Below are 11,876 nucleotides of genomic sequence, written 5' to 3' on the forward strand. Positions count from 1 at the left end.
ATCAAGCAGCTCCCCAAGATCAGCTGCCTCGAAAGATTTTCCCCTGTGAGGTATGTCCATCCTAGCTTTGATGATCATCTTCTCTAGCACAAGTGTTCGTGCTTCAAAGCATGATGATAGACATCGCAATCAACAATTTCAACTCTCTTGATAAGATTTGCTACAAACATGATGCTCCCGTGCCGTTAATCTCATAATTCATCTTCACCGGAGTTATGAACTTGAGGGAATGGATGGGGTGATTTGCTTCTCGATAGAGATGTCGCTGATCCAGAACCTCTTCATCGTGGTTGAGGTGCATGGCCAAAGCCTCCTCTACCAAGGCGGAGAAGGCTTTGATCGTCTTGCAAGTGTAAGCATCTCTGCGCACGAAGCCACCAAAGAAAAGGAGGTAGGTGGCAATGGTCTAGGTGGATAGCCACCGCTTGGAGAGGACGCGGGTCTTGACAGTGTCTTCAATGTGCAAGAGGGATAGATGTGGCGGATTATGGCTTCAGCTAAGGCGCTAATGCAATCGTGAGGATAAAATCGTCGGGGTTCTCACTTTGTTTTGTTTCGAAGGAGATGAAGAAGAATGAGGTTGGCTTTATTTTTGCACGGCTCGATCGTTCGCCAAAGAATTTGCTTTGGATCACGCCATGGGCAGAGCATCCAGCCATGAGTTTTTAGTTCCCAAGTTTATGTGAATTCTACCGACAAAAGAACTTTTGAAGTTGGGGGGTTTTGTAGTCGGATTGAGTGCAAGCAAGTGAAGACGGGATCTATCCATTATTGCGATTTTTTGCACTGTCAAACGATAAGATCAAACAATCAATTGTTAAATCGACAGACAATCACGACAGTCAAAATCAACTATCCATCATCAACCGTATGTCACCCTGCGATAATTGCACTGTGTAAATCCTCACGGCACTCCTAATTTTAAGTTATAGCCGATAGTTGATGTTTGCAACTTCAAGTAACTCTTCCTCTTTAATGATCCAAAAGACATCTTGGATTCCCATTTCAAGGTAAATGGTATTTTGGTATTATACCAGGCCTTTAGGCTTTTTTTTGCAATTTTTCTCTTTCCTATATAGTATAAAAAGACTATCGGGATCATACATGCATAGCCTATAAGGGTCTGTTTAGTAATGTTTCTGTTTTTTTGTTTTTCTGTTTTTTTGTTCCCCGGAACAGAAAAAGAATAGAAATCCGTTTAGTAAAAAAAATCTATTTTTTTGTTTCTGGAACAAAAAAGTGTTCCTGAAATAGATTTGGAACAGAAACAAGAAGCAAAAAAAATCTGCTTCTTATTTCTGAAACAAGAAAAAAGAAACGTTTTTTTTTCTAGAATCCTCCAAAAACAAGAAACAATCCATCGACCGCAACCCCCCCACCGCCGCCTCTCGCCGTCCTTCGCCGCCAGCCTCCCGACCGCTAGCCGCCTCTTGTCGTCAATCACTGTTCTTCGCCGCTCGACGCTTGTCGCCACCCGCCACCGGCCGCCGTCCTCCATCGTTGGCCGTCGTGCTCCATCGCCCGACGCCGGCCGCCACCCGGCGCTGGCCGCCTCCCCCCGCCAACCACCCAACGCCGGCGATCACCCACCACCGGTCGCCGTCCTCCGCCGCCGCCGGCCACCCACCACCGGCCGCCATCCTCCGCCGCCGGCCATTGTGCTCCACCGCCCAACGCCGGCCACCACCCGGCGCTGGCTGCCCTCGGCCGCCGGCCACCTCCCGTCCCTGGCCACCCGACGCCGGCGATCACCCACCATCGGCCGCCATCCTTCGCCACTGGCCGCCGTGCTTCATCGACCGACGATGGCCACCCTCTGCCGCCAGCCACCTCCCGCCACTTCCCCCCGCTGCCGTCACCGCCGCCTGACGCCACCGTGCTCCGCCGCTGACCGCCATGCTCCACTGCCTCCCGCCGCCGCCGACCACCGTCCTCCGCCCCCCACCGCCACCCGCCGTCCTCCGCCGATAGCCTGGAAGGGAGAAACTCGTCCATGGAATAGAAATGGATCATTCGCGCCCTAAACGCGTTTCTATTCTTTTTCTATTTCAGGAATAGAAATTTTGTGCAGTTACTAAACGCTATTTTTTGCTTAGAAACTGCTCCAAGAAATAGAAATAGAAAAAACTATTTCTGATCAGAAATTGTTTCTGGGAACAGAAACGTTGCTATGCATACCCCAAGATACCAATCAAATAAACACTACATGTGAATTTGTATGTCTACAATCAAATAATATACACGGTCGTCCCCAAGCAATTATCTCTCATCAATTTGTAAATAAGCAAAACCTACTACGAAACAAAGAAAGAGGTAAATATAAAGTGGGGTGCCGGTTTGAAATTTTTCATGAAATAAAAAAAAAATTAATTTGAGATAAATGTACCATAGTAAATCAACTTGAATTTATTATGGTATTAACTCTTGAAGTAACATCTACCATGTTTCGATTTTGCGGACGAAGCCAACGGAGAAAAGGAGGTCAGTGGCGGTGGTCTAGGTGGATCGCCACTGCTTGGAGAGGACGCAAGTCTCGACGATGTCTTCAATGCGCGAGAAAGAGGAGATGTAGCGGATTAGGGTGTCTGGTAAAGCCACTAGTGAAACCATCGGGTTCCTCGCTTCATTTTGGAGGAGAAAAAGAGGGAAAACATTGGCTTCGTTCTGTGCGATTCGGTCATTTGCCGAAGAATTTGTATTACCGTGATTTGACCCCAATTGTATTAAGCGAAAGCACATTATGTTACGAATCGGACCGAAACTAAAGCTAAAATCTTTCATTCTCTTAATGTGCTCTTCGTTGCTGATTTCATGAACTTACAAAGTCACACAAACATGGCATAGCTCAAACAATAAATTACTATTCTCATAAAGAAAATGAACCTCATAGACACATATTTATTCATAGCAACAGTTTCAGCTACTCTATATTAAAAAATATAAGCTATTTCAAATCTTAATGATGGATAATAAAAATTTAAAGCATGTACTATGGTTTGATCTCGCACTTTTATTTTGGTTTCCAAAATACTTAACCGAATGTGACCACCAAAAAGGGTTATGTTAAGATTCGAGTTTATCTTCTTTCGGGTCGCAAAGTACTTCAAGTTTATCTTTAAAATCAAATTGTAATGATGTCTATGCAGTTACGCACAAATACAAGAAGATTTCCAAAATGCATATCATAATGATCAAGACGTTTTCTTAATCTTCCAAGAGTGCAGATACATGATATAGCCCTAGATTTTCTATTTTGCCTGAAAAAGAAGAAAAGGCTCAGCAATATCTTAACCAAAACACCCTTTCATATGTCCATAATCAAAAACACCTACTATTAACCTCTTTCCTCAGGAGGTTCATATTTACAACTAAACTAAACTTGAAAGAAGTGTAAATTAGGTACATGTTAAAAACCCAATGCTGTCATGTAGTTCTTGTAAGTCCACTGTCAAAAATAGTGAATAAGAATGAGCAGTGTAGTGCTCATCCAAGTTTAGAAACCCGAATCTTCTTCATATGCTTTTTAAACTTTAAAAGGACACCTCCTCTTCCAAAGGATAATTGAAGATAACTTCAGCATTTTGGGAAGCTCTTCGATAGCTGAGCACATCTCGGCACACACCAAGTAGTTTGGAAAGATCAGCGGCTTCAAGACGTTTTTGTCCACGTTGTGCATGCAAATCAACCTTAATAATCATCTTCTCCAGCGCAAGTGCATCACCAAGAAGAAACTTAATCAGGGCGAGCAGATGTTTCGACCCCAAACTAACAGCAAAACCGACGGTCTCCACCCTCTTGAGATGTTTCGCCAAACATTGAAAGTTCCCCTTCCGTGACAAAAGATCTTCGTTAAAACGTTCTATAGATTCTTCATCAAGCTTAAACTGCACACGGATATCCCATTTAAGAAAGAAGCTTCACATTAGATGCGGATCCACAGAAAAAACAATTCGTTGCCTCACTAAAATTTCAAACAAACAACTTTCGTTTGTCCACCTCAGATGATAGTTAGTTTTACTTTATATCGAGTCTTCATCAATTTGAGAACTAAAACAGCTTAAAATGGCCCTGCATAAATGTCGAGTAGACTGATAGTCACGGGCAAATTTCAATTGCTGGAACAAATAAGAGTTTGAGATTGATCATGTTTATGTTCTTCTAAAGTTTAAACTCATTCATGCAAAGAGGAAGTCAGCACAGGAAGCAAACTGAAAATAATATAGAAAAGTAACAAACCGGCAATGGGCAAGAGTGAGTCAGTATGACTAATTTTTCCAGGCACTGTGAACTTCGTAGCACGTATGCTATCCCGGGAAGTTCCCATTGACTAACTGGCACGCCTAGTATCAGATTCTGACATTTTGACAATGGACATGGCACTCCTTCCATCTCCAAAGCGGACAGAACCTAAGCACATTGAGCAAGCAAAATAGAAAAATTAATAAGCATTTCTGTTCCTGTTTTTTTTTTTTTCCTGTTCCTGTTTAACAACATGAATAAAGAATAACAAAATTACAGTTCATCCAGGTACAATATCCTTTGACAAGTAGAAATGAACAAGTGAATCTCTTCAAAAATCAAGACTATTTACATAAAACTTGTGATACTTGAAGGATCCGAAAATTCTAATAGTTGGTCACATGAGACAGCAAACCTCGTTATCGACTGAAGCTTTCGAGAAAATCCATCCATTGCCATTGTAAAATATCGTAAGAATACTCTGTAAGATGATCATGGACCATCAGCCTAGTGTGACGAGAGAGCATGACTCGATTCCGACAACCAAAGATGACTAAGTCCATTACTCTTCGTTTTTTTTTTTTTGGAGCGAATCATTACTCTTCGTTATCTTTCCATATAATTGTATTTTTTTCTATAAATTGAAAGAGCGAATGGGAAAATGTAACCTTTTCAAATAATCTCTTCATGCATTTTTCCTGTGAAAATCAAGCATCTGACAGTGTCGCATTGAGTAGCATCCATAACAATTAGCAATATATAGTGGCATTCGTTGTCCCTAATTGAGTGATCCCAGATCCATTTGTTCGAAATTTTAAACAGAGGGAAGAAGCTCCAAGGTTCACCATATTTTCTTACTTAATAACTCGAAACATAAAGTTACGAATCATCCTGTTCACGATGATTCCCCTTGACAAACGACTAGAATGCCAAAGAAAGCTGGGAGGTCACTCAACCGGGGGACCATACAGCACTAGATGGCGCTAATCACAGACAACATTCAACACAAGTCGGTCTTAGAAAGGGGCAAAAATACTGAGCTGGTACCTGCAAACACCAACCATAGCAACCGTCAATGGTGATTGTAGAAACTCCGCGCAGCTTCTCAAGAAGTTCCTTTAACAAGTCGCGGCTCTTGTCAGCACACACAACAAAATCTAACTCGGCTTCCACCAAAGAAGATACGTCATCAAGTCTGAACACGGAAGTAAGACCCCAAATCCCCGCTGCCCGCAGCGACAGCAAAATCCGCCATTGGTGAGTATTAACTCTTTCACGCTTGTCGAATCTATAACAATGTTCTTGATGCCCCTGCAATGGTGCAACGCTAGGGACTCCAAAACAGGACTTCCCCTGACAATCCCCTCCAGGATATCATCACTCAACTCCGCACATCCTAACGACAAGACCTTGAGACAAGGCCACCGAACAGCAGTACCCAACGAAAGACAGCAGCCCTTGACTTCCAGGCGCACCAACCGACTCAAGCAATACAAGAACCGCGGCAATTTATAAGGAACCTTCAGCTGAGGAAGATGAAGGCATAGGCGGAGATCCTCCACGCGGCGACCCTCCGCGAAGCGGAGCCAGAGGTCGAGCTTGGGGCGGTAGGCCTCGTCGCACTCCAAGATGGTGACGTGGAACCTCTTCACCGCGGGCGAGGTGCACCGGATCAGGACGCTGTCGACGAGGGACGGGAAGTCCGCGTAGTAGGGGTCGCGATGGCGAGGCCGGAGGTTGTCGAAGACGAGGTGGGCGGTGGCGGTCCAAGCGGCTGCCAGCGCTTGGAGACGACGCCGGTCCTGACGAGGTCTTCGAGGGGCAGGAAGGAGAAGATGTGGTGGATCACGGCGTCTGGCAAGGCGCTGATGAGATCCCTAGGGCCCATAGGAGGAGGAGGACGGCTTCTTTTGGCGCGATTCTGCCGGTCGCCGCCGGAGGATTCGCGGCGGACGGCGCGGCGGACGGAGGTCTCCGCCATGGAATTGGAATCGTAGGGTTTCTGCGATCTTTGCCCCGACTTTTTCCGGAGATTTTACTTTTTACTTCTCTCCTTTTTACATAGTGAAATTTGGACATTTTAACTGGTCTAGCTCTTTTCTTTCATGACACTAACGTGACATTCAATTCAAAAGATAAAAAAAAAATGGCAAAAGGACACTATAAGTGCCATAACTTGTGTACGGAGATCACTTTGGTGCCATAACTTTTTTTCGGATCACTTTGGTGCCAAGTCGGAGGAAAACGATCACTTAAGTGTCATAAGTTTTTTTGGATCATTTCATGCTTAAAATTTTTGAAAAACGATCACTTAAGTGCTAAAATTTTTAAAAACGATCATTTAAGTGCTAAAATTTTTGAAAAACGATCACTTAAGTGCCAACTCTCGCAGCCACGTCGCCTTCGAAATTAATAAAAAAATGCCACGTCGGATTTCCGGCGAAAAATTGTGTATGGCACCGGAGTTGGCACTTAAGTGATCGTTTTTCAACAATTTTAGCACTAAAGTGATCCAAAAAAAACTTATGGCACCAAAGTGAGCGCCGTACACAAGTTATGACACTTGTAGTGTTCTTTTGCCAAAAAAAAATAGAGCAAAGAGTCTATCGGTACGTGTGTAAAATGAGTCTGAATTGTTCCAACAAAATAGAATGTCACACAACCGTCACCTTGACGGTTGATTAATCAATATCTTTTTTTAATAGAATGATAATATTAAAAAATTTCATATAGTTCATGGACTAAATTGAACATGTACCAAAAGTTTATGAATTACAATCAATAAATTAAAAGTTCAGGGACCACATTACATATTAAGGTAAAGTTCAAGGACCACATTTGATTAAATTAAAAGTTCGAAAATCGTATTGCAATTAAGCCAAAGTTCACGACTCATTTATATCATTGTTCGGCTGAAATACGACCAATTCTCCTTCAACAGAAGAAGAGAGAAAATGATGAAAGCTCGGGTCAAACTACTCTCCCATCTTTATGTAAAAGTCCAAATTGTTGCCTAGTCAAAAAAAAAAAACAAAAACAAAATGGGGGGGTCTAGAGTTACAGCCCACGCCTCTCTTTTTCATCGAAATTGAAAAAACAAACAACTCCAAAGAAAGCAAATGCCAATTCCTATGGAGGATAGGGAATTAAGAAAGGATTTGGCTTAATACTTACTAATTTCACGCGTACGATGATTTGTTGGAAATTTTTTGATCCGTGCCATGCATTCCTTATATAGAAATGGGTTTCCATGTATGATTTTGGGAACCCATCACATGCCATTCTAAGTTCTTATGATGTATTGAGATCCTTTAAATTCAGATGAAACTACCGATGATATCGACATACAAAGCATAGATTGAAGCCTCACCATGCCGTCTGTTCTGGGGCGACGCCAAGGTGGTTGAGACCTCATGTTTTGCAAGGCAGCCACGAATTCAAAGAGAGAGAGAAAGAGATCAGCCCGACGCACGATGATGACGGGAGGCGTGGGCAGTGACGGGTCATGACAGTAGTGGCGCATAGTGGGTCTAGTAATGCGGGCACGGAGGAGGAGGAGATGGAGAGAGAAAGAGAAAATGAATGCGTTTTGGTATTTGGTGTAATTTATCTCGATGTATAAGGATGTTTTGGTACAATAGTTAATTTTAGCTAAGTATAGAGATTGCTAAATTTAAAGAATCCCAACCTCTTAAAAGGGTAACACTAGAAAGACTACGAAAATTTAGCGACATGCAAAGCATAGATTTTTCAAAGCATCGCATCGCAGCCTTGAAGCTAGCACTGCTAGGCAAAACTCATTTGTATGATGCAGATATGATATGGATTCCGGTTTAATTTGAATATCCAGCTGCGATCACGTCGACCCATTTATATACGAATACTTAACATGTCATGCATGAGTTGACATTTTAAAAACCGTTTGGACACACTTCGATATGTCTAATGATATTGAAACAAGTTAATGGATTGCTCGTGTCAACACATAGCGGGAAAATTATCAAAAAAGTCCTAAACCTTTTGCAATTGTGCCAATTCAGTCCTAAACCCTTTTTTTTGCCAATTCAGTCCTAAACCTTTTGCAAATCAGCCAATTCAATCCATTTGGCCGGCCGGTGCTGACGTGGCCGCCGGCCGGCACCACGTCAGCCGACCGGCTTCCACGTGGCAATATTTTTAATATTTTTGAATTTTTTCCTTTTTTCTTTTTTCTTTTTTTTCTTTTCCTTCTCCCCCTGGCCTGTCCGGCCAGGGGGAGGCTCGCCGGCAAGGGCCCAGCTCCGGCGAGGCGGAGCTCGCGGCGAGCTCCGCCTCGCCAGATCCCTCGCCGGAGCTAGGCGAGGCTCGCCCAGCGGCGGCGAGGGCGGAGCTCGCCCAGCCATGGCGAGCTGGGCCCTCGCCGCAGCTGGGCCAGCCTCGCCGGAGCTGAGCGAGCTCGCCCAGCAGCGGCGAGGGCCTAGCTCGCCTCGCCGGAGTTGGGCCCTCGCCGGCGAGCCTCCCCCCTGGCCGGACAGACCAGGGGGGAGAAGGAAAAGAAAAAAAAAGGAAAAAATTCGAAAATATTAAAATATTGCCACGTGGACGCAGGCCCGCGCCACGTCAGCTGGCCGGCGGCCATGTCAGCGCCGGCCGGCCAAATGGACTAAATTGGCTGATTTGCAAAAGGTTTAGGACTGAATTGGCCAAAAAAAAGGTTTATGACTGAATTTACACAATTGCAAAAGGTTTAGGACTTTGTTGGTAATTTTCCCACACATAGCGGATTTGCATACTTTTAAACACATCTATATGTGCTTAACCCTATTCACAAAATTACATTGGGGGTCATTTCATAGGCGCGTTAAAAAAATGTTGCATCTCCTTAATTACCATGTCATATTCAAGCTTCGAAATTGTGTATCCATACATAGACATCTCTCGTTATCCAGCCGGATAAACCAAAAAGGAAATTGTTAACAAATGCCTCTAGGGCACTCATTAAGTTAACTGAAAATGGAAAGAAGACTTTCCGAGACACTTTGAAAGCGAATTTTAATGATATGTTTTAATAAGGTAGCCTTTAAACAATAAATTAAAATTTCCTAAGTATATCGAGTAAGAACTAACAAATGCCCAAATGGGTATTCTTCAATATTTCCGCACAAAAATGCCAACTCATAACTCTCAGGACCGGCACAGTTGATCGAGACGTCGAGGGATTCTTAACTCGGAAACTGGAAGCCGCGCATTCAGATCCCTTAAGTGTGTATAAGCCGCTCCGGGTCGAACCCGCCCGCATAAATCGAAGGCCTAGATTTAATTGATTCGCGAGACTTGCCGGGCATGTCGTGGGCTTTTCGGATAGACGGGTCTCTGCGTCAGCGGGCGGTCCCATATCGTAAGTAAATATGTCAATTCATGCCGCACGTTCGGGTTTGAATCTCTCTGGCGATTTATATATTATAGATTTTCTTCCGAGGAGCCGCCGAACAAGAAAACGACCGCGCCGCCGAAACGACCAAACGGAATCCAACTTAATTCCTCGTCCTCGTCCGACAGAATTCGACTCGGAAAAGGAGTCTCTCTCTCTCTCTCTTCGATCACTCTATATAAAACCCGCCATTAACTCTCCTCGCAAACCCCATGCACGCATACCCACCGTCGTCGTCTTCCTCTTCTGCTTCTTCTTCTGTCTCTCTCTTTCTTGATCGTTCGTAGCAGCAACACCCATCAACAACTCTCTCTCTCTCTCTCTCTCTCTCTCTCTTCTTGGCAATTTGGCTTTGTGTCTTGGGTGCGCGAGAGCGTTTTAACGAGGACCCGAGAAGGAGCGAAGATCTGGTGATAAGGAAAAGGAGAGCGAGTCCGGATCGAGATGTGCTTGGTTCGCGAAGGAGGAGGAGGAGGAGGAGGAGGAGGAGAGGGTGTAATGGGGCTGAGCCTGAGCCCGCCGACCAATTTCGCCATGGTGGAGGAAGGCATCTACCGATCTGGCTTCCCTGGTTCCCTCAACTTCCCCTTCCTTCGATCCCTCCAGCTTCGCTCCATCGTGTAATCAGGCTCACCTCGTCCTTGTTTTGACTGAATATAAACATGGCCTTTTTGTCTTATGTTTTGTGGAGATCAATGCATGCTTGCAAATTGGTGTTCTTTCTTTTGTGCGTCTCTCTCGTTTTTCTCTATCATGTTGCTTATGTTGCTGAATTCTGGAATGGTTGCGGTTTATGTATGTATCTGCAGATACCTGTGCACTGAGCCCTATCCGGAGGAGAATCTCAGCTTCTTGCGCTCCCAAAACATTCGTCTCTTCCAATTTGGGATCGAAGGGAAGACGGTATATGCCTATCTTAATGGGAAACCTCTGGTTCATTCTCTACGTTATCCAATAGATTCTTAGCTGAAGCCTCCTTCTTTGTGCTTTAAGATATGAAAATTTCTCGGTTTGCCCGTTCTAGTTGTGTATGGTTGACGTCTATGGTTACCCGGGATCAGTTCTGAGAGAAAATCGAACTTGGCATTTGCAGGAGCCTTTTGTACCCATTCCTCAGGAAACCATCATGGAAGCTCTTAAAGTTCTGATTGGTATGACAACATGTGCTTAGCATGTGTCTTTCATTTCAATTTTTGATTGCGGATGATTTCTTAGTCTGGGAAATGTAACTGTGTGTTTATGAGCATGTGTGGGTAAATTATTCCAGAATGGGACTCACTTTCAATTCTCTGTGCTTGCAGATGTGAGGAATCACCCAGTTTTGATCCACTGCAAGCGTGGAAAGGTATTGTTGAAAATCTTTGGATGCTAACATTAGATTTAGGGGATTATGCATCTATATATAACGTCGCAGTCCGTGGAACACGCCCCATCGATGGGTCGGTGTTTTGCTTCGGCTGCTACTGACGTATAATCTTCTTGGACAATCCAGCTTAATTCTCAGAATGATTCTTCTTTTCTATGCATCTGCTTCTGTTTCTGCTATCAACCAAGTTGGTTCTCTAACTTGTTGGCCTGAATTATGGTCTTCTCATCCCTTCACATGTTGATTTCCTCTCTCTCAATATTTCCCGCCTATCTTTCTTCTTTTCCTCAAGGGTTCTCACTTTGATCGTGTAGATATTGATCCTACTGTCGGGCATTATCTTCAGCTAATGTGTCTTTTCTTTCGTCCTTGTGCAGCATCGGACAGGTTCTCTGGTGGGTTGCCTCAGGAAATTGCAGAGTTGGTGCTTGTCCTCCGTGTTCGAGGAGTACCAGCACTTTGCCGGCGCGAAATCCAGGATCACGGACATGAGGTTCATCGAGACGTTTGACGTGACTCAGCTGAGGCAGTGCCTGTACAGCATAATCTACCGTTACCAAGGTTATAGTTCCAACAAGAGGCGGTTGATGTACGGAGAAGAGAGCGTACAGAAGACTCGAATAGCTTCGAGTTAGGGAGGGTCTGTATGCCCAGGCACGGCACAAAGGAAGGCAGATACCTTTGTCTCTAGGCAGGGCACAACGTTGCAAGGAGTCGTAAATTGTATTCGATTTCCCCCTTTGAAAATACTTCAGCACAGGCGCTTTTGGAGGTTCACGGCCTTTGCTTTCTTGTTTGGGAGAATTGATTTGTTCTTTCCTAGAATCTAAAGGGAATTCCATTGGATTGACGAAAGTAACA

At 44.3% G+C, this 11,876-nt stretch overlaps 1 protein-coding gene and 1 pseudogene across 1 annotated transcript; one reads left to right on the top strand and one right to left on the bottom strand.

Annotated features, from left to right (window-relative positions):
• Positions 1-3,265: 3,265 nt before the first annotated feature.
• On the bottom strand, positions 3,266-6,220 carry LOC115690168 (putative F-box/LRR-repeat protein At3g18150; annotated as a pseudogene).
• Positions 6,221-9,785: 3,565 nt separating this feature from the next.
• Positions 9,786-11,870, top strand: LOC115690142 (tyrosine-protein phosphatase DSP3-like). The gene is made up of 5 exons (XM_030616397.2): positions 9,786-10,269; positions 10,459-10,552; positions 10,743-10,800; positions 10,951-10,994; positions 11,393-11,870. The coding sequence occupies exons 1-5, from the start codon at positions 10,094-10,096 to the stop codon at positions 11,648-11,650; spliced, it is 630 nt and encodes a 209-aa protein (XP_030472257.1). The 5' UTR covers positions 9,786-10,093; the 3' UTR covers positions 11,651-11,870.
• The last annotated feature ends 6 nt before the right edge of the window (positions 11,871-11,876 follow it).

This window comes from Syzygium oleosum, unplaced genomic scaffold (genome assembly GCF_021117445.2).
Source record: "Syzygium oleosum isolate NSW1041296 unplaced genomic scaffold, Sole_v2.1 Sole_v2.30, whole genome shotgun sequence".
Lineage (NCBI taxonomy): Eukaryota > Viridiplantae > Streptophyta > Magnoliopsida > Myrtales > Myrtaceae > Syzygium > Syzygium oleosum.